Source organism: Podarcis filfolensis (assembly GCF_964270895.1).
Source record: "Podarcis filfolensis genome assembly, chromosome: 13".
NCBI lineage: Eukaryota > Metazoa > Chordata > Lepidosauria > Squamata > Lacertidae > Podarcis > Podarcis filfolensis.
The window spans coordinates 42094024-42117524 of NC_139615.1; the positions used below are offsets into that span (position 1 = coordinate 42094024).

The 23501-nt window shown below is 47.4% G+C and overlaps 1 protein-coding gene across 1 annotated transcript in view; it reads left to right on the forward strand.

The window, feature by feature from the left end:
- The window catches only part of LOC310748148 (bifunctional methylenetetrahydrofolate dehydrogenase/cyclohydrolase 2, mitochondrial-like), a 32956-nt gene that overhangs the window by 5867 nt on the left and 3588 nt on the right, over positions 1-23501 (forward strand). Inside the window, 5 exon segments of the mRNA XM_083583753.1 lie at positions 1306-1490; positions 2787-2909; positions 17330-17482; positions 19934-20041; positions 20714-20806. Of these exon segments, the coding sequence (XP_083439879.1) occupies positions 1306-1490; positions 2787-2909; positions 17330-17482; positions 19934-20041; positions 20714-20806 (662 nt within the window).

Genomic DNA, 23501 nt, shown 5'->3' on the forward strand with positions numbered 1-23501 from the left:
AAGGTGGGGGGGGGGGGAGGAGGAAATATTTACAATGGTAATACAATAAGGCATGAGATTCTTTCTTCCTTGATTAGCTCTGGAGGAGGAGGGAAGGTTTGCACCCCTAGTTGGAGGAACAGAGTGCAATTTTATGTTGGATGTTAATGTTCAGAGTTTCTGAGGTGAGGATTTTGGTAAGGATTTTTGAGAGCGTCAACTTTGGCTATATGCCTTTTTGATCAGTCTTATTGGAACAGGATGCCACGCTGTTGCATAAGGGTTTGTATCATCAAACTCCCTCTGGGATACTGTATAAACCAGCATTTCCCAACCTTGGGTTTCCAGCTGTTTTTGGACTACAACTCCCATCATCCCTAGCTAGGAAGACCAGTGGTCAGGGATGATAGGAATTGAGGTCCAAAAACTGCCAAAGACCAAAGGCTGGGAAACACTGATATAAACTCTCCTGGCTTGAGGTCAGAGTGATACAGCTTCGTTCCACATTCTGCATTATGAGCTGTGTGTTTCCTTCCTGGGGTTTGCCTGTTGCTGTTGGTGTCGTGCACTTTGCTGCAGAATTTGTTGATAGATTCACTGTGACTGAGTGGAAGGAGATGCATGCAAATGTCTGGCTTTCCCTCTGTTTCAATATGGCAGCCATGTTGTGTTTGTGCTGCACCCCCGTAACAGCTCTCGTGTGTTTTGTTATGCCCTACACAGCACTTTAGGGACGCGGGTGGCGCTGTGGGTTAAACCACAGAGCCTAGGACTTGCCGACCAGAAGGTTGGCGGTTCAAATCCCCGCGACGGGGTGAGCTCCCATTGCTCGATCCCTGCTCCTGCCAACCTAGCAGTTCGAAAGCACGTCAAAGTGCAAGTAGATAAATAGGTACCACTGCAGCGGGAAGGTAAACAGTGTTTCCGTGTGCTGCTCTGGTTCGCCAGAAGTGGCTTAGTCATGCTGGCCACATGACCCGGAAGCTGTACACCGGCTCCCTCGGCCAATAAACAGAGATGAGCGCCACAACCCCAGAGTCGGCCACGACTGGACCTAATGGTCAGGGGTCCCTTTACCTTTACCTTTACCTTTACACAGCACTTTCTCAAATTCCCAAACCTGTCGACTGATCCAAACAGGTTGCTGATCCCTGTCCTAGGTGCGGTAGCTATATTGTGCTCATGCCATTTATACGCAGGTTAAAGTGTTATAATGGCAACGTTTATTAATGTGCACTTTAGGACGACATATTTGCTGAGCGGTAAAATGTTCGCCTTAAAACTTTAGCCTTTTAACAATTCGTTTTTATCCTTTGTATTTTATAGTACCGAAGCAACTATTATCTCAGGGAAAAAGCTGGCTGCCCAGGTCTGCGAGGAGATACGAAAGGATGTAGACTCCTGGCTTGCCCTTGGGAACAAGAGGCCTCATCTCACCGTTGTTTTAGTAGGAGACAACCCAGCCAGTCACACGTATGTGAGAAATAAAGTAAAAGCAGCGGCAGCCGTAGGTATGCCTTTTTCTTCAAACAGTTTTCCGAACAATGGCAACTTTCTGGACACAATGTGTGTTTCCTTTCAGAGGCTGCATTCCCCGGGAGGTAATCTCCATGCTGGCAGAGGGCAGAATTTGTGGCATTAATAATAATAATAATAATAATAATAATAATAATAATAATAATAATAAATAATTTATTTATACCCCGCCCATCTGGCTGGGTTTCCCCAGCCACTCTGGGCGGCTTCCAACTGAATATTAAAAACAATACAGCATCAGACATTAAAAACTTCCCTAAACAGTTCAGTTGTCTTTTAAAAGTAAAATCGTTGTTTATTGGCTTGACACCTGCTGGGAGCATTGTCAGTCTCTCTACTCCCCTTCCTACCCCCACTCCCATCTCTCCATTTTGGCTCCCCGCTATTCCCCATTACCATATTTTTCGCCCTATAGGACGCACCAGACGATAAGACGCACCTAGTTTGGGGGGGAGGAAACAAGAAGAAAAAAATTCTGAACCCCAGAAGCCAGAACAGCAAGAGGGATATGGCTTCTGGGATAGCCTCTTGCTGTTCTGGCTTCGGGGACAGCCTGTGAAGCCTCCACAGGGCAGCCTCACCCATTGCCCTGCGGAGGCTTTGCACAGCCATCCCCAAGCTAGAACAGTGAGACGGAGCACTGTTCAGGCTTTGGGCTTAGCCGCGCGGCCTGCATTCGCTCCATACTTCCCTTTTTAGAAGGGAAAAACTGCGTCCCATAGAGCGAAAAATACGAAAATTAACAAATTTTGGAACTGATGACTTGCAGAAGGCTCCTCCTCCAGGGCCAGACTTTGGTAATATGGCTCCCTGAGCGAGGACAAAATCGGGCAAACCCCCCGCCCTCAAATATTTCTTATTTGTGTTCCCCCTTGCCCTCCCCTCTCTTTTCCCATCCAGGCTCCCCACCCTGAGGCTCATTGCAAGGTTCTTTTTCCCAGGCTACTGCATCTCTCTCTGTCTCTGTCTCTCTGTCGCTCTCTCTCTCTCTTTCACACACACACAGAGAGATACATTACAGAAGAGTGATCTTGAGAGCTAGAGAAGGCTTGTAGCATCCCCATGGCTGTGGGTTCCTCACCCACTATCTGTAAGGAAAAATATATTTAAAAAATAAATAAACCATTAAATACTGAGTGTGAATTTATTTTAGTATTCTAATTAAAAATGCTACCGATAGATAGAATTGCACAATCTGAATTTTGTTGCATGTGACTAAACGGAACTAATGTTTTGCTGATGATATTGTTTGCTTCCTCTTTTTACTTTAGGCATTTGTAGTGAAATAATACTGAGGCCCAAAGATATTTCTCAGGAAGAACTTTTAGATCTGACTGGCAGATTAAACAAGGATCCAAGAGTCAGTGGTATATTAGTCCAGTTACCTCTGCCAGGTAATGTTATTTTATACAATGTCACAAAGTTGGGTGGTTTTGAGGAATAAATGAGAAAAATCAAGTGCACTTAACTTGATATAAACCTTGCAATGAGAGAAAGGGTTTATAAATAACCAAACTATTCAGTACCTTGACCGTATTGGTAATTATTTTTCCAACATCCAGTGGGGGCCATATTTTCAATACCACTTTTTATTAATGTGCTTGCAGGCTAGAATGCTGATTTTATTCAGCCGAATCAACCCTGGCAATCAATGGGGTGACAGATGTCGCACCCAGATCGCCCTCACATCCACCCTGTCACCCCCCCCCAACTGTATTACCTGGGTTATGAAGGCGCCCTAAAGACGTTAAAGCAAAGATTATGGGATAATGCACACAGTGACTTGCGATCTCGATCACACGCAGTCTGTAGTCCGTTGGCAGTAGGAATACAATATGGGCATGTCTTTAAGTTAACATCTTACATTAAAAACCTGACAGTACCAAATTATCGAAGGCTTTTCACCAAAGCCAGACTAAACGTCTTTCCTTCTGCAGTTATGGATGGCAGGTTGAGAGGAGTTCCCTACCAGGACAGACTTTGCTCGTGTGCACAAGACATCGATTCCATAAAACATATTTTGTTGCACTGTGCAAAATATGAGCAAGCCAGGGCTGAACTGATATTACCCTTGCTGGTACCTTTCCCAGGAAAATCAGAGGCTCACTATGTCAGGTTCCTATTGGAAGACCGGACAAACGCTAGAACATTAGCAGTGGCAAAGTTTTTATCGGTGGTTGCAAGAACCAACGATACGTATATTCTGAACAAAATGCTTGTTTAACCTGGAGGTAGGCTGTATGAATTGTGTATTGCTTTGTAACGATTTGTTGGGTCACTGGACCGTAATAAAGATTGATGATGATGATGATGATGATTTTATTCACCTGCTTGCAGTTTCTACCCTAGAACTATTTGGTTCAAATTATACATTTCATAAATAAATGAGAATGAAAGATTGACCACATGGTGGCAGTGTAACATAAACTGAACCTGGCTCAGCACTGTTCGTTGACTCTTTGCACCATAGACAAACTTAAAACTTGTGTGGTGAATGCAGGTTAGGCTGTGCTCTTATGTACTGCAGAGAGCAAAGGCAAAGCTATGAATTCTTGTGATATGTCCATGGAGGTAGCTCTAAAGACAAGCTTTAAAGCCTCAGCAGTATTGCTCAGAGCATCAGTTGCCAACTTGATGTTTGCAAAGGCAGTCGATGTGTGACCTGGGTATCTGACTGTTACGGTAAAATTCCGGGTGCGAGTCTGCTCAGCCTCCCGGCTCGTCGGACTAAGTCCGCGGGTCCTAGCGGAAAAATGAGCTCAGCCGGACACAGGAGCAAGATGCGGAGATCCAAGGTTTATTGCGCAACAGGTTCAAGGCAAGATTGAACAGCCAGAAATGGGTGACATGAACTTTTAAAAGTTCCCTCCAAGTCCCAGAATACAGTGCAATAAACGTCATGAATACATTATGGGAAGGTTGGGTTTCACAGCTTACATCATGAATATGTTACAGAAAGGTGGGGTTACACACATTAGCATTTCAGGGAAGGGAGGGGGGCAGTGTGCGGAGTGAGAGATATGCATAGATAAGCACTTCCTGAGCACCGGTGGTGATAGAACAATAGTCCAGATATGCATCGTCTGCCACCTGGCATTGCCCGGAGGAAGGGCTTGGCAGAACGATCTGACAGGATTAGGGTCTTCCTGAGTACGTGACCTGTCGCTTAGGAGATTATGGAGGGGAATAGGGTATCGTAGAGTCCGAAGGGAGCTGAGCTGATTGACACCAGAACGAAGGAAATCGGTGCTAGGGTTGATTTTATATGAATTTTAGAAGTTTCAGCTTATTTCAAGTTCACTCTCATATTGCTAATCAAAGTCGGAAGTGAATGGATACATTGTTGCAGTTCTTGATACATTCAGGGGTCCAGGAGTTTCGATTCCATTGTTCTCCCAGCAGGGGAGCTGTCAACAACCTGTCAGGAGGTTAAATGAGGCGTGCAAAGCTAGCTGAGCTACCTCTGCAAGGCGAATGCACGGTTCTGATTGGCCAAAGCGCGGCCATTATAGTCAATGGGAGATACATTTTGACACGGTCTATTCACGTTAAGAATGGAGCGAGAGGGAAACGAAGGAAAGATGGTGGGCTTATTCCGCCCGTATAGGGAGAGGGAAAGAGAAGTCCTTTATTTACAGGACTAGGGTGCAGAGGGTGCAGTGTGGTGCTTGTGCGACAGTGTGGGGGTTTAGGGAGCTGTCGAGGTCATCGCCTCGAGTCCCCTGGAGCTGGTGGAGGGGCCGAAGATGGTACCCCCCCCCTTTCCGTATCAGTCCCCCATTCGGAGATAGATTTGCATTAAAGTTCTGTAAGAACTTGCAAATCCTTTCTCCGCACCCTATATTTCTGTGATCTCATACTCCCCTTCTCCTAGGTGTCTCATCTGCACATATTCAGGGAAGACAGGGGCACTGTGTGAACGGGAATAGGCTTGGAAGGAAAGAGGGGCAGATTGTTTAGGACAGCGAAAGAGAGAACAGCAAGGAGTCACACAGTGGATAGTACAGCAGAACATTGAGACGCAAAGGACAACAGCAAGGACAGTAACAAGCATAACCTTAAGTAATTGTCGGAGCCATCCGAGCTTCGGTAGCCACCCCCACAGGTCTAGATCGGATAGTCCCTCATGCTGTATGTCGCTTAGTTTTCCTGCTAGTTCATGGATATTATTTAAATGTCCGGTGATATTTAGAGATTGGTCGGTCACATAGGTGCAGCATTCGGTACCTATTAAGGCACACGTCCCTCCCTGACTGGACAGCAGGAAATCTGTCGCAATTCGGGTTTGTAAACTTAATTGCCTTACCTCGGACAGTTCCGACATGAGGGAATCTGTAATTTGGGTGGCTTCCTGCATGAATTTAAGTAGGATGTCAGTGAGCCGGAGGATGTCCACATGGTTGGATCCTGCTCCATAAGCGGGGAAGAGGGCTCTGCCTACCGTCTCCCCATTGGCAGCGACATCTGACAGGTCTGACAGCCCCTTCTGTTCTCTCCTGTTCCTCTGCCTCCCGGGGGGTAGGTGTGGAACCACTCTGATTCCGGGAACAATGTACCCAACAAAGCAGGATCCCGACATATGGGGGCTTACCCAGGTGTATGCGCGGTGTCCACATACCCAGAATAAGCCGCTAAGGTAAGATTCCATCCTCCCGGAGGCAAGAGCTTGCAGCAGTATAGAGTCCGTAGGCTGGGGTTTCCAATGGGGTTGGTGCCCTACCACAGTGGCCCAAGCACTGGTGAGGTTGGGGTAGGTGTGGGAGCCAGTGGTGTCGGTAACGGTGACCTCGCCGGTGGACAGGATTTCCAAATTGGAACTACATGTGCTAGATCCGATGAAGGTCCCGTCTCCGGTGAAGGCACGACAGAGGGGTCCCTTCGTGGGTCCGGTGAGATAGAGGTATTGATGTGTTAAGTTCAGTGCAGTTAGGTTCCAGGAGGTGACGTCTCCGGAGCGGAACTGCTCCAAGGTTACTGGTATTGGGACCAGGGGTAAGCTTTGTTGGAGGTGGCTGGGTGCATGGGCGCAGATCCAGCAGTCAGAGTAGGGTGCCTCCTTTGCCACCTGACTGAGAAGCTTGATGTAAGAGTTTTGTTCCCAGGATGAGAGGAGGTCTTCTCCGGGGATGGAGGGGTCTGTGCCGAGTCGTCGGGGTGCAGTACCTACTGGGTGAAGAGGATCGGTAGTATTGAGGAGTCGCCTCTCCTTGGCGATGCCTCCGCACCTTAGTGGTCCGACATTGTCCCATATGGGGGGGCGTGAAGGGTGCACGGGATGATGCCATCCTTCCAGGTATTCGGCTCCCTTCCAGTCATGGGTGACTCCAAGGTCCCACAAGCAACAGAACCGCCTCAGACAAAGTCCCTGGAGTTGAGGCTTCCGGGGTCCTGGGGTCATGAGGAGGCACTGGAATCCGAAGATCAGGTTTTCGGAGGGATGGTTCGAGTCCGTGTATGCCGGCGAAGCTCTCCGTACCTTGCTTTCGGTCCAATTAGGGCTCCGCGTGACCTCTCCATTTTGGTAGAGAAGGTACGTCCCGTTATAGCACTGCAATCGGTAAAACGAGTGATCGAGCGTGAGGGCAGCTGACCCGATGCGGTGTAGGTCTTTGTCGCGGATGAAGAGTTCCCAATATTCATTGTTTGTGAGCCGGGGTACAAGCGAATGGCGCAGAAGGGTCCGGGATTCCGGGAGACAGAAGTCAAAGTCCCCCATTCGGTCAGGGTTGGACTTTCCTCCGGTCTCGACCTTGTGGTAGTCGAGGAAATGATAGTCCGTTTGCAGTCCGGTGCAGTGGTCTGATGAGGGAGGCGATGCTCCGGTCGGGGTGACGAGGAAAAGGAGGAAAAGGATCAGGTTCATAGTCACACGGGGTTAAAGGAAGGAGGCAATCCACGGGGTCGTCAGGGTAAGCTGCGAAGCCAATCGTCAAAGCGAGGTATCAGGGTGGCTGTCAAAGTGAGCTGTCAAATCGCCGTCAAAGCGAGCTGTCAAAACCAGCGGAAGTCTATGGAGCTGTCAAAGTGGTTGTCAAAGCGAGCTGTCAAAACCAGCGGAAGTCTATGGAGCTGTCAAAGTGGTTGTCAAAGCGAGCTGTCAAAACCAGCGGAAGTCTATGGAGCTGTCAAAGTGGTTGTCAAAGCGAGCTGTCAAAACCAGCGGAAGTCTATGGAGCTGTCAAAGCGGCTGTCAAAGTGAGCTGTCAAACCCGTTTAAAGCGGAGTTTGATGGCGTTGGTGTCGGGGATGATCTCGGAAGTCCAGTTGGATGTAGCGGTGTCTGGTCCGGTCTGTTGAGCCCGACCTTGGCCCCGATCTGGTCCGGTCTGTTGAGCCCGATCTTGGCTCCGATCTGGTCCGGTCTGTTGAGCCCGACCTTGGCTCCGATCTGGTCCGGTCTGTTGAGCCCGATCTTGGCTCCGATCTGGTCCGGTCTGTTGAGCCCGATCTTGGCTCCGATCTGGTCCGGTCTGTTGATCTTCGTCGTCGATGTATGAAGTTGGCAAAGCGGGCGGAGTTGAAAAGGTGAAGTCGTCACCGCAGTCTTCTTCCGTCTCCGGAGGGGGGGGTGCCGACTTGCACCTCGTGTGATGTAGCCAGGAGTTTTTCTCACCTACTTTCACGGCGGTTGGTGAAGTCAGCAGGATTTGGTAGGGGCCTTCCCACGCAGGTTGAAGGGGTTCCTTTTGATAGACCTTGACGAGGATCCAGTCACCTGGATGGAAGGAGTGGGCTTCGACGTCGATGGGCAGATTCTGTCCTTCGAGAGCCACGTACTGGTGGAGACGTTGTAGCTGTGTCTGAAGCTGAATGACATAATTAGTGAGTTCTGCCTCCCCTAGTTCGAGTTCAGAGAGGGGAAAGATGGTATTATAGACAGGGGGAGGTCTCCCGAATAAGAGTTCGTATGGAGATAGTTTCAGTGGTCCAGTAGGGGCACTCCTTATATTATGGAGAACTAGTGGGAGTGCATTTACCCATTTCAGTCCAGTGAGCTTACAGAGTTTTCCCAGTTGTATTTTGATCTCCTGGTTCATGCGCTCTACTTGACCAGAGGACTGAGGGTGATAGGGTGTGTGGAGATCCCATTTTATTTGTAGAGCTTTTGCCACTGATTGCACTATTTGAGCAGTGAAATGGGTTCCTCTGTCACTGTCTAGGCGGCGGGGAATGCCAAACCGAGGAATGATGTCTTGTAGGAGGGCTCTGGCTACTACAGAAGCGGTGGGTTTCCTACAGGGGAATCCCTCTACCCAGGAGGAGAGCTTATCTACTATGATCAAGGCATGTTTGAAGCCCTGGCAGTGTGGTAGGTCGATAAAGTCCAATTGTAGGCTTTCAAAGGGGACGAATGCCCACGGCCTGGCTCCCGGTGGCTTTCGGGGTTGTCGCTTGGGGTTAAAGGAGTTGCAAGTGGTACAGTTCTTTGATGCGGTTGTGGCTGCGACTGCAAGTCCCGGAGCGTACCAGGACCTCTTAACATGCTCTACGAGCCTCCCCTTTCCCCAGTGTGTTCGTTGGTGGAGGACCCTCACCAATTTTGGAACCCAGGATTTTGGAAGGACGGTCCTGCCATCTGGGAGGACCCACACGCCATCTTGCTCGAATGCACCCACAGAGCGCCAGAGGCTTTTTTCCTCTTCAGGGGTTTCTTTGTAAATTTGTGTGGGATCTATGTTGGCTGGGATTTGTACGGCCTGAAATTCTGACTCGTTGTTCGGGGGGCGGAGTGCTGCTGATTGAGCTGCCTTGTCAGCTCGTCTGTTACCCTTTGATACTGGGTCCCTACCCCGGGTGTGTGCTTTGCAATGCACAACTGCGATCGCGGCCGGTAGGTGGATGGCAGTCAGGAGCCTTTCTACTAAGGCAGCATGTGAAATTTTAGAGCCGGCTGCCGTCAGGAAGCCCCTTTGTAGCCAGATTTGACCGGTAGTATGTACCAATCCAAAGCAGTATTTACTGTCGGTATAGATGGTAGCCCGCTTGCCTTCGCTGATCTCACAGGCACGTATGAGTGCTATTAATTCTGCAGCTTGAGCACTATATTGGGGGTTAATTGGGTTGGATTCTAAGATTTCAAAATCAGTGACCACGGCGTATCCTGTTTTCCTCTCCCCCTCCACAACCTTTGAGCTACCGTCTGTGTAAAGTATTAGGTCCGGGTTCTCCAAAGGTAGATGATCTAAGTCTTCCCTGGGTCTTTCTGCCTGTCGAACTATGGTGGCGCAGTCGTGGTGTGGGGTTCCGTCCTCAGGGAGAGGCAGAAGGGTAGCTGGGTTAAGGGAGTTGACTCGTTTGATAGTAACGTTTGATGGTGTTAATAGGAGGGCTTCATACTTGTTTAGTCGGGAGTTTGAAAAGTGATGGCAGCCTCTCAAAGTTAGGAGGGTGGAGACAGAGTGGGGAACATGAATGATGATTTCGTGTCCTAGGACCGTCTCTTGGGCTTTTTCAAGGAGGATTGCTGCGGCGGCTATGGCCCTTAGGCAACTTACTGCCCCTTTCGCGGTGGTGTCTAATTGCAGACTATAGTATGCTACCGGTCTCTCTTGGTCTCGGAAAGGCTGAGTCAGTACCCCTGAGGCTACCCCCATGTGTTCATGGACGAACAAGTTGAAGGGGATTCTGTAGTCGGGTAAACCTAGAGCGGGGGCAGACCTTAGTTCCCGCTTTAGCCGCTCAAAAGATTTATAGGCTCTTTCCTCCCATATTAGGATGTCCGGGTGGTCTTGGCGGGTCATGGCGGACAGGGGTTTTGTTATTTCACTGTAACCTGGGATCCAAGCTCTACAGAAGCCAGCCATGCCCAGAAAACCCCGCAATTGCCGCTTAGTTTTTGGAAGGGGAATTTTTGTCACTGCTTCTATTCTGTCAGTGGCTAAGCTTCGGGTGCCCACTCCTAGGATGTGCCCGAGGTACTTTACTTCTTGCCTGCAGTATTGTAGTTTTTTTGGTGAGACCTTATGTCCCTTCCGGGCTAGTTCAGCAAGAAGATGTTTGGTGTCGGTTTTACATGCTTCCTCACTAGTAGAACAGAGGAGCAGATCGTCTACATAAAGCAAGAGGGAGGAGCCAGCAGGGAGGTGTACATCCTGCAGATCTTGATGCAGTATGGCTGAGAAGATCGCGGGTGACTCCACATACCCCTGGGGTAACCTAGTCCAGGTTAGCTGACTAGGGCCCCATGTGAAGGCGAAGAGGAATTGGCTGGCAGGGTCTAGGGGTATGCTAAAGAAGGCAGAGCATAGGTCCGCAGCTGTATACCATTCAGTCTCTGCCGGTATGGCGTTCAAGAGGGAATTTGGGTTGCCCACCACTGGGTGGCGGGGTATCACAAATTGGTTCACCAGTCTGAGATCTTGGACAAAGCGGTATCGGACTGGGGCTCCTTCTACGGACGGTTTCTTAACTGGGAGCACTGGGGTATTGCATGGGGATGCACAAGGAACCAGGATCCCTTTTTCAAGGAAGTCCTCTATCATGGGTGTTAGTCCTTCGATGGCTTCCTTGGGCAAAGGATATTGTTTTGTGCACGGGAAAGGTAGGTCAGTTTTGTAGGTGATTTTTACGGGGGTTGCTGAGAGTAGGAGGCCCACTGATGTTGACTCGGTGCCCCATAGGGAGGAGGGTAAGTCCTTCAACTCTGGAGGGAGCTCTGGAGATTGCCTGTCTGCTTTCTCTTCTGCTATTATTCCCTGGAATGCGGGGATAGATTCCTCGGGCATGTGTAGGTAGATGCCCTCCTTGGAACATTTAATTGTCGCATTTAATTTACAAAGTAAGTCCCTTCCGAGGAGGTTTACAGGGCTGCTGGTTAAGAGGAAGGTATGTTCGGCGAGCAGGGGTCCGAGGGTAACTTTAGATGGGCGTGAAAGTGGACAAGTACGGGGTATCCCATCCAGTCCCATAACTTTTCTGGTCTCTGAGCCTGGTTCCAAATGGCTATTCGTTAGGGTGGAATATGTGGCTCCGGTATCTAAGAGGCATTGATAAGGATGGCCGTCAATCTCTATGGTGCAAAACGGGTCTTCTGGAGATAAGGTTAGGATCGGACAGATAGTTTGAGTTTGGTTGGGATCCCCTTTTAATTGTCAGTAGGTTTCTATATCGTCCGGGGGAGGTTGGTTAGGTGGGTGCAAGGGTGGTGCGGTGGCGTTTGTCCAAGGGTGAGTAGGTGGGATTATTGCGGGCATCTGAGTCCTCGGTCCTGGTAGGGGTCTTTGGGTTTGAGCAGGTACACTTGGAGGCGTCGGTTGGTTGAAGGGGGCCGAGGGGTTTGTATGAGGGGTATAGGTGGTGGGTGTGGGGTTTCCATACCCGTGGGCCATATTAGGTTGCGGTACGCCGTAGGCCATATTATTGAGGTAGGGGCAAAACCTTTTTATGTGCCCGTCTTCTTGACAGTAAAAGCATCCCCCAGTAGTGGGTCCCCACGGTCTATGAGGGTTCGGAGGTCCTCCTCCCCGGACCCCCCTTCCTCGACTGAAACCTCTACCTCTGGTGGAGTGTGGTTCCATACTAAGGGCCAGAATCTGCTCAGTTTCAGGTTTGGGGTCTTTTCTTTTCCTCTCATCTCGAGAGTTAAAAACAGATTTTGCAATAGAGAGGATTTCACTGACGCTTTTTCCGTCATACCCTATTTGTAGATTCAGAGCCTTTCTAATGTCAGGGCACGCTTGGTCTTTAAAGAAGCCCTTCACTATAACTTCGTGCTGGGGGTTATCTGGATCAATCCCCCCCCAGGTCTTGATGGCTGATACCAGCCTGGTATAATAGTCGGACGGATGTTCGTTGGTCCCTTGTAACACGGTCTGGACCTTCGTCCAGTTAACAGTACGTTGTCCAGCAGCCTTAATGCCGTCTAGGATCGCTTTCTTGAATAACTTTAAACACCAAATCCCATTTGTAGTATTATAATCCCAGGCCGGTTCGACGCGCAGGCATTGAGCCGTGAGTGCTTCTACCCCTTCTGGGCGTCCCGTTTGATAATCCGGGAGTTCAATTGCTTCTGCAGCCTTGGCTAAAATATCTGCCTTCTCGGCTTCGTTAAAAAGGGCGTTCAGGAGAACATGGACGTCCGGCCAAGTCGGGTTATGGGTTGAAAAAATGGCGCTGACCTGGCGGTGGCATTTGTCCGGGTCATCTCTTAAGGATGGCATTTGATTTGACCAGGTTACCAGGTCTGCCGTGTAGAATGGTTGGTGGGTGTATACCATCCGAGGGGGTCCGTCCGGCTGCAAGGGTGGGATCGGTAGGGCCCTTAAGGGCATCTGGGTGACTACCGGATCCGTGTCCCTAGACGTCCCCGGGGTCTCTTTGGATTTCTCTGCATGACTAGAGTCTCCTGCGGTAACATTCCTTTTATCTCTAGCTCGCAATCTCTGTTTTATGCCCCCTTGTGCTCCTGGTTCTCCTGTCCCTTCATCGCTGTCTGAATTCTCATCTAGAGCGGGTCGAGTAGTTCCCCTATAATAGAAGGGGATGAGTGTCTGTTCCGTATGGTCATCTGCAGGATATCCTTCATACGGGGGGGGTAGAGATTGCCTTGCAGGACTTAAGATTGGCAATTGATAGTTCGTAGCCTCCTTCGGAACTTGGAACATTCCTCTGACCGTCTCGAAGGCGGCTAGGTATTCTAACTGACGGGGCTTCTCCTCCATCAGATACTTTTTGAGGTATCGTAGGCGGTCTTCATTAAAAGAGCCTCCTTTTGGCCATCGTAGCTCAGGTCTCGCGGAGGCTGTGCCTGTAGGCCAGGTTTCTTTGCAAAGGTCTTCTAACTTCTGTCTCGATAGTACTTTATGCCCGGGAATAGCCTTCCAATAAGAGATGACAACCTCGAGAGGGGAGTCGGGGTCTCTCTGGGATTCGGATGGCTTTCTGGAAGCCTTCCTCCCGGAGTGAGTCCGCTCGTATTTGGAAGCTTGGGTACCCATTTTAAATCCACGTGTGTCTGGGGTGAAAGAAGAGAGGTTTATTGAAAGGGGGGCTGGGGTTTATCAGGGAATGCTATCCTCAGTTGCTTGGCAACTTCCTAACAGGGTTTCTTTTAGAGAGCTCTTCTACCTATTTCCTAAAATTCTTTCCTTTCTCACTTATTTCTTCTTCCTTACTTATCTATTTCCTGGGGTTTTCCTTTCCACTCTGCCAAATCCCGCCCAATTCCTCTTGAGCTATCCCTCCTGGCAACCTCCTACCTATCGTTACAATCTCAGGAAAAGGGGCCCTACTGGACGCCCGCGCCGTGCGGTGCCAGATCGGGTAGTCCCTTGATAGAGTTTTTTGTTTGTTGACGGAAAATCCCCCTTGCTTTCGGAAGCGGGCTCACGCACGATACACGTGTTACGTGGCCCGACCGGTGCGGCTGGGATTATTGATAGAAAGCAAGACCCCTTCCTGCCCCCTCCGTAAGGGCGCTCGGGAAGTTCGGAAGAAGAACTCCAGCCCCTTGCTTTCAACTGAGATGTCCGTTGCGGGGAGTCGGCTGTCTTTCCAAGCCGGGTCTCTCCGTCTTACTTTCGGACTCTCAATTGGTGCGGCTGACTGGAGGGTTTGAGAGGAAAAGAGATAGAGCTCAGAACCCCCCTTTCGGGTCGAGTGGCAGTCCACGGTCTCTCTCAGCAACTGGACCAAGAGACAAGCGAGAAAGAGCGATAGAGAGGAGGGCAGAGAATTCAGTTGCCAGGAGATTCCACCCCCTTCCCACCAGTGCACTGGGTTTTCCTTTTCCTTATACTCACGTGTCTTCTATGATGATCCCGGGATCGAAGAAGCCGGCTGGATGTCCTTTGCTCCCCGGCTGAACCCTGGGACGTTTGATTACCGCCCGAAGGATGGCCGGGGGTCCAAAAGGTCTTCCCGGGCAAAGCGGCCCGGAGCCGGCTGAAGATTTCGGGGCCCCCGGTCAGCAGCACGGGAGAACCGCCCGCCCCACGTTGGGCGCCAAATGTTACGGTAAAATTCCGGGTGCGAGTCTGCTCAGCCTCCCGGCTCGTCGGACTAAGTCCGCGGGTCCTAGCGGAAAAATGAGCTCAGCCGGACACAGGAGCAAGATGCGGAGATCCAAGGTTTATTGCGCAACAGGTTCAAGGCAAGATTGAACAGCCAGAAATGGGTGACATGAACTTTTAAAAGTTCCCTCCAAGTCCCAGAATACAGTGCAATAAACGTCATGAATACATTATGGGAAGGTTGGGTTTCACAGCTTACATCATGAATATGTTACAGAAAGGTGGGGTTACACACATTAGCATTTCAGGGAAGGGAGGGGGGCAGTGTGCGGAGTGAGAGATATGCATAGATAAGCACTTCCTGAGCACCGGTGGTGATAGAACAATAGTCCAGATATGCATCGTCTGCCACCTGGCATTGCCCGGAGGAAGGGCTTGGCAGAACGATCTGACAGGATTAGGGTCTTCCTGAGTACGTGACCTGTCGCTTAGGAGATTATGGAGGGGAATAGGGTATCGTAGAGTCCGAAGGGAGCTGAGCTGATTGACACCAGAACGAAGGAAATCGGTGCTAGGGTTGATTTTATATGAATTTTAGAAGTTTCAGCTTATTTCAAGTTCACTCTCATATTGCTAATCAAAGTCGGAAGTGAATGGATACATTGTTGCAGTTCTTGATACATTCAGGGGTCCAGGAGTTTCGATTCCATTGTTCTCCCAGCAGGGGAGCTGTCAACAACCTGTCAGGAGGTTAAATGAGGCGTGCAAAGCTAGCTGAGCTACCTCTGCAAGGCGAATGCACGGTTCTGATTGGCCAAAGCGCGGCCATTATAGTCAATGGGAGATACATTTTGACACGGTCTATTCACGTTAAGAATGGAGCGAGAGGGAAACGAAGGAAAGATGGTGGGCTTATTCCGCCCGTATAGGGAGAGGGAAAGAGAAGTCCTTTATTTACAGGACTAGGGTGCAGAGGGTGCAGTGTGGTGCTTGTGCGACAGTGTGGGGGTTTAGGGAGCTGTCGAGGTCATCGCCTCGAGTCCCCTGGAGCTGGTGGAGGGGCCGAAGATGGTACCCCCCCCCTTTCCGTATCACTGACATAATTGAACCTCATTACTCAAAGGTTGGGACGCAGGTGGCGCTGTGGGTTAAACCACAGAGCCTAGGACTTGCCAATCAGAAGGTCGGCAGTTCGAATCCCCTCAACAGGTTGAGCTCCCGTTGCTCGGTCCCTGCTCCTGCCAACCTAGCAGTTCGAAAGCACGTCAAAGTGCAAGTAGATAAATAGGTACCGCTCTGGCGGGAAGGTAAACAGCGTCTCCGTGCGCTGCTCTGCTTCGCCAGAAGCGGCTTAGTCATGCTGGCCACATGACCCAGAAGCTGTACGCCGGCTCCCTCGGCCAATAAAGCGAGATGAGCGCCGCAACCCCAGAGTCGGCCACGACTGGACCTAATAGTCAGGGGTCCCTTTACCTTTACCTTACTCCAAAGGCAGTAAAAGATGTCTTGAGGAAAAACTATTTGTATGCTGCACTGTTGACAAATTTGTCCTTGGAAATGATTAGATTTAACTCCAAACTCATGATTTCCAAGATCATAGCCAGAATGCACACATGGCTCTTGTCACTGGATTGTGGACCTAGAATTGTAATAAAAGGGTGCCCCTTTTCCATTGCCAAGTTCTTTGGCTTGGTGAATTTTGAAACCAAAAATAAGAAGGCAGGCCAAACCACAGCAGTCCTTTTGGACAGCCAAAAAACATTCATTTTTCTCCCATTCAACCAAGTATAAGCCCAAATTGCCACAGTCCAGGTTATTGACCAGAAGTTCTGCATGAAAATTCACCAGAGCCTCTTCATCCTCTAAAGGCAGCACAAACAGGTTTTGTTTTTGTGGGTGGTCTGTGGGAGGAGATCATCTGTCCAGATCATGTTGACAGTAATGCTAAGGATATGTGCTGGTGATCTCCAGAAACCCACAGGACAGATTGTGGACATCAAAAATCTAGGAGTACAGTGGTACCTTGGTTGTTTTTGTTTTTTTTTAGAAAAGTTTTTATTGTTAAAATAATTCAGCATTATTACACACATATTGCGAATATACAAACATACAAACATACATTTCATACAATCCTTTAAAATGTTCAAACATACCTGCACTCAACCCCACAGATAATTCCTTTTCCCATCACCATCCACCACCCCTCACCCCACCTTTGTGTTAGACTTCCAATCTACTCAATTGCAATTTCTTTCCACTTCTATTACTTTCTTTCACACACCTTTAACCTAATTTCATGCTTCTTTTTCTGTTAGAATAAACAAGTTCCGTTTTACTGGAATACTAAATAAGATGGATAACAATAAGATGGATTGTAATTTCTTTCCACTTCTATTACTTTCTTTCACACACCTTTAACCTAATTTCATGCTTCTTTTTCTATTAGAATAAACAAGTTCCGTTTTACTGGAATGCTAAATAAGATGGATAACAATGTGTAATAGAAAAGGAAGCTTGGTTATCAAACTTAATCCATTCCAGGAGTCCGTTCGACTACTGAAACCTTTCGAAAACCAAGGTACGGCTTCCAGTTGGCTGCAGGAGCTTCCTGCACTCAACTGGAAGCTGTGTCGGACGTTCGGCTTCCAAAAAACGTTCGCAAACCGGAACAGTTCCTTCCAGGTTTGCGGCGTTCGGGAGCCAATTTGTTCGGGAGCCAAGCTGTTCGACTACCAAGGTACCACTGTAATGGTAAATATATCCTAGAAACATCCTTATGCTCAGCACTGTTTGTTATCCACTGAACATAAAGCCCATCAGACAAGTTCCAAATAACAAAAAGGACATGAAATCGTATTTTCCAGGTCACGTTGATGAAAGAACTGTGTGTAACACTGTTGCCCCTGAAAAGGATGTGGATGGATTTCATATTTTCAATATAGGACAACTGTGTCTTGACCAACCTTCTGTTATACCTGCCACTGCTGCTGCTGTCTGGGAAATAATAAAAAGAACAGGTAAGAGAAATGAGGTATTTCAGAGAAATATGGGGTATCAAGTTATATGATCCTACGGTGCTTAAATCCTAAATGAAATTGTTGTTTAGTTGTTTAGTCGTGTCCGACTCTTCGTGACCCCATGGACCAGAGCACACCAGGCACTCCTGTCTTCCACTGCCTCCCACAGTTTGGTCAGGCTCATGTTTGTAGCTCCGAGAACACTGTCCAGCAATCTCTTCCTCTGTCCTCCCCTTCTCCTTGTGCCCTCCATCTTTCCCAACATCAGGGTCTTTTCAGGGGAGTCTTCTCTTCTCATGAGGTGGCCAAAGTATTGGAGCCTCAACTTCACAATCTGTCCTTCCAGTGAGCACTCAGGGCTGATTTCCTTCAGAATGGACAGGTTTGATCTTCTTGCAGTCCACGGGACTCTCAAGAGTCTCCTCCAGCACCATAATTCAAAAGCATCAATTCTTCGGCGATCAGCCTTCTTGATGGTCTAGCTCTCACTTCCATACATCACTACTGGGAAAACCATGGCTTTAACTGTACGGACCTTTGTTGGCAAGGTGATGTCTCTGCTTTTTAAAAATGAAATAGGAGATGCTATAAAATTTGGATTTGCACTGTGGTTTGTTGCATTGGATATGCTTAGTCCATCTTTTTGTTGCACCAAAATATTTTTTGTTAATATTTAGCAAACGGGGAGAAGCTGCTTGGTACAAGGTGCAGAGAAACCACAGTTTTCTCTCTTTTTTGATCCCTGTTGCTTTCAGGCGAACAGTGTGGTATAGTGGTTAGAGTGGTAGGCTAGAAATGAGGAAACTGGAGTTCAAATGGGAGACTGGATTAGTCACTATTTTTCAGCTTAAACTACCTGGCAGAGTTCTTATGAGGATAAAATGGCAGGAGAACCATGTGCATCACCTTGAGGTCATTGGAGGAAAGACAGGACATAAATGTAATAATTTAATAATAATTTCCCAAATAGGGAGCGTTTGCAATTTTTTTTTTTGGATGTGTAATATGGTCACTCTGGCTGGACCAGTCAAAATTTGGGCAGCTGAGTTCTGCACTAATTTTTTGGGTTGTTTTTAGCAGCAGCCCCCAAGGCAGTGCATTACTTTAACCCAGCCCAGGATGTTTCCAGAACTTAATTCCCCAGCCACTCTGGGCGGCTTCCAACAGAACACTAAAATACAATAACCTATTAAACATTAAAAGCTTCCCTAAACAGGGCTGCCTTCAGATGTCTTCTAAAAGTTTGGTAGTTATTTCTCCTCTTTGACATCTGGTGGGAGGGCGTTCCACAGGGCGGGTGCCACTACCGAGAAGGCCCTCTGCCTGGTTCCCTGTAACTTGGCTTCTCGTAGCGAGGGAACTGCCAGCAGGCCCTCGGCGCTGGACCTCAGTGTCCGGGCAGAATGATGGGGGTGGAGACGCTCCTTCTATATAGAGCTACATAAATATGTAAGCTCTGGTATAAAGTCTGGTGTCGATATAAGATGTGGTATTTCAAGAAGAAATTATCTAGCAAACTATTACCTCCAAAAGGCATACAGCATTGCTGTATTGTAGTACCTTGGATCCCGAATGCCTTGGTACTCGGACGTTTTGGCTCCCGAACGCTGCAAACCCGGAAGTGAGTGTTCCAGTTTGCGAACATTCTTTGGAACCTGAACGTCCGATGGGGCTTCCGCAGCTTCTGATTGGCTGCAGGAGCTTCCTGCAGTCAATCAGAAGCCATGCTTCGGTTTCCGAACGTTTTGGAAGTTGAACGGACTTCTGGAACGGATTCCGTTCGACTTCCAAGGTACAACTGTAATGTCAGTCACATAGTGGTTAATTCAGCAACAAGGAACACTTAACTATGGTACCCTACCACAGTTTCTATGCTAGAAAAAGAACAAATGTTTCCAAAAGGAAAATGACGTATGATAGCTAGATCTGGTTTTACTGGTGCAGACTTTGTCCTATCTCAATGACTGCCACTCGCCACATGAACCAAACTGGACTCTGCATGTGGCATTCAAGGAGGTACAGAGAGTGGCAACATGAGAACTTTTTAGTGGTAGCTCCCAGATTATGGAACGTTCTCCCCAGAGAGGTATTTCTGATGACATCACTATCTACTTTTAGGTGCCAGGCAAAAAATGTTCTTTTTACCCAGACCTTCTTTACCCAAGCCCTTAATTTGGAGAGTTTCAGATATTTGTGCCCTCTTTCAACTGGTGGGGTGCGTTAGACCTGCCTTTTATATGTATGGATTTCTTAAAGGTTTTATTCTGTTTTGACACTATGCTGGTTTTAATCTTCGTACTATTTTGTTAGACGTTTTGGGTTATGTTTTGTAAAGAAAAGCCACTAATCACAATTCATAATAATCTAACATTTCAAATCTGTACGATCAAAAGCCTTTCATTCCATAGGAATGAGTCACTCTCTTCGATATTATTTTTCTTGTTCTGAAAGGAATACAAACATTTGGAAGAAACGTCGTTGTCGTTGGGAGATCAAAGAATGTTGGAATGCCTATTTCAATGCTTTTGCATACCGACGGAGGACATGAAAGGCCCGGAGGTATGTTGAATAACATTCTGTTTTGTTGAAACCCTCAGCACAGAGAAAAGGGAAGGTGCAAAGGAAGAAAAAATAGTTCGTAAGCATCTGAATGCATAACAGGATTTAGAATGTCTGATTTTCAAAATAATGTTTTAGATCCTTAGCTGTTAGGGACATAACCCATTTTGCTATTTGTATACTCTTACCTGCCCATATAGTATGATGAATGGCAGCTGTTCTTAACAGAATCTGCTGGACATTTGGCACTGAGTAATTTTGACCTTCCAAACTGTGATCATTTGGACTACTCTAGAGTTTGAGTTTGAGATAAGATGAGGATATTTTCGGATGTCAGTGTTTCTTTTTAATGTCTGTATGGAAAAAGAAGGCCACGGTTACAAAGTTCTCTTGCATTGATTTCAATGGGCCTTGCACAGAATAATTTTCCAGTGGATTGTGCCAAAAGTGCATTCTAGAATGAAAACCTTGTGTGATAAGACATTTGTATTGCTTTTGAGGCTTCCAGAAATAGAATTTATTTTGCAGGCCTGATACCGTACTTCCAAAATAATGGCAAACTAAAGAAAGTGCTGTAAACAGTTTGCTAACACTAGGAAGATCATTTTAATCACAACTGCATTGCAGTTTTGTAAATGATCAGTAATTGGGACTAATATATATGTATTTCAGGTGATGCTACAGTTACAATTGCTCACAGATATACACCCAAAGATCAGCTGAAGATCCATACACAGCTTGCTGATATTGTAATAGTTGCTGCAGGTAATGTAGCACTGTCAATGTTTTAAAATACGATAAAATTCAAATATACACACACATCCCACTTTACAAACGTTTATTATGGAAAAATTCTCATGTCCAAGCATGAGGAATTAGTACCCAAACCTAGCTATACACTCGACAGATTCAGATATCTGCAAGGAGCAGGGAGCGATTGAACAAATAAGAGAGCATTTCTTCTAGGTGTTTCCAAGGGTTTGTTCGGTCTTTTTGCTTTTGGGTGAGGGTGTGGTAGGGAATGTCAGGAGCTCGTCCTACACTCGAGTAGGACCCTGGCAGAGACACATGCCCGACTGGCATGTTCTCTCCCTCCTGGTCTTTTGTTTGGGAGATTCAAAAGCTTTCTTCAGCCTGAACATCACAGCGACCGATGCCAACAGACACCAGCGACCGATGCCAACAGACACCAGCACACTTAGGGATCCGCAGAGTGTTCGCAGTTTGCATAACAGACCTCAGCAACACCGCATTTTGGCTAATCTACTTTAAAGGTAAAGGGTAAAGGGACCCCTGACCATTAGGTCCAGTTGCGGACTCTGGGTTTGCGGAGCTCATCTCGCTTTATTGGCCGAGTGAGCCGGCGTACAGCTTCCGGGTCATGTGGCCAGCATGATTAAGCCGCTTCTGGCGAACCAGAGCAGTGCATGGAAACGCTGTTTACCTTCCTGCCAGAGCGGTACCTATTTATCTACTTGCACTTTGACGTGCTTTCGAACTGCTAGGTTGGCAGGAACAGGGACCGAGCAACGGGAGCTCACCCCGTCGCAGGGATTTGAACCGCCGTCCTTCTGATCGGCAAGTCCTAGGCTCTGTGGTTTAACCCACAGCGCCACCCACGTCCCTCTTTATTTACGCGCACGGAGCACTGCAACATGGCTCCCTCTCTAGCATCAGACAGCAAAGAGAGAAAGAACAAAGGACAATAGTCCCACTTCACAGAACACAGTAACACAAACATCCTGTCTCCGTCACTTCCCACACTGTGGAGTCAAAACATACACCGTCATGTGACAGACAACAATTCCATGACTGCAATCACAGAGCAGGAATTCTAACAGGGAACACATTAGAGAATTTCCCATAGGAATCAGTTGCAATCATCAACTCTTATGCGAACCCTTGCCTAGTTAACAATTTCCAAGGAATGCATTATGTTTTGTAAGTGGGGCCTGTGTGTCGTAGGTCTGACAGTCACTATTATGTTGTCTCTGTGACCGCAAACTTCGCATGTTTCATGCTTGTGCCGCAGTAAAGTGAAAATTGCATACAATATGGATTTTATGGGTGCAAGCTATGGCGCAGGCTCACTTTCGCACTGAAGAGTTCACGTTTTCACTAGCAGCTATTTATGCAAAGTTGCCCAGCATTTACTTAACTTGCCTAGAATTTGGCAAGAGCTTGGGAACAATGGCATTTTAGGAATAAAAAATTTCAGAGTGTCTAGCATTTACAAGAATAGTACAGAATTAATAAATAGGGAGATGGAAAACTTTGGTCCTGGGTTCTACCATCCTTATATCCAAATTACAGCAAGGTTTACAGTTGCAGTATTGGAATTGTAAAAATGCTGTATTTATTATGCAATAGGTTTAAGTTATATAAGCAAGAGGTTTTATTTTGAAATCCTTGGGGGTGAGGAGGAGCTGGTAGCTCATGGTAGCCCAAAATGTCTGTGGAAAAAAATCAACCTCAAACTTAGAAATGCCTTAATTGCCTAATTACACCTGAGTATTTGCAGAATTCTTGGTACGCCAATATAATTATAGGCCTGTTTAATTCTACAAATACCAACATTTTCTGAGTATTATTTTTCCCCTCCTCTGACATTGTCACTGCTTTGCCCTTCCTCCAGAGGTCTGTAATTCTTCTTCGTAACTTGCCCTTGAAGGTTGTAGTGGCAGTGCTGGCCTTCTTTGCTATTCTGCTAGTCTATAAGGTTCAAGGGACCTTATGGTTTCTAAATATTCGTTTCAAGCCATGCACAGTGCTATAAACACACCACTACATACCCTCCCAACATTTCTCTGATGACAATAGTGATGTCTTCTTCTTCTTCTTCTTCTTCTTCTTCTTCTTATTATTATTATTATTATTATTATTATTATTATATTTATACCCCAATCACCTGACTGAGCTGCCCCAGCCACTTTGGGCAGCTTCCAACATATATAAAAACATAATAAAGCGTTAAACATTTAAAAAACTTCCCTATACAGAGCTGCCTTCAGATGTCTTCTAAAGCAGGGGTCAGCAAACTTTTTCAGCAGGGGGCCGGTCCACTGTCCCTCAGACCTCCATATTTTGAAGGGGGGGAAATGACCGAATTCTTATGCCCCACAAATAACCCAGAGATGCATTTTAAATAAAAGGACACATTCTACTCATGTAAAAACATGCTGATTCCCAGACCGTCCGCAGGCCGGATTTAGAAGGCGATTGGGCCAGATCCGGCCCCCAGACCTTAGTTTGCCTACCCATGTTCTAAAGGCTGTATAGTTACTCGTCTCCTTGGCTCGCATAACCATACCATCTATCATTTCTCCGATGAAAATATGGACATAATGACTGAGGTATTAGTATCCCTCATCAAATATAAAGTGCTTAAAAGCTTAAGTATTCACATTTCTCCCCCCCGCCCCTCAGGATCTGTGAATCCTAATTGGATTGGTGGTTTCAG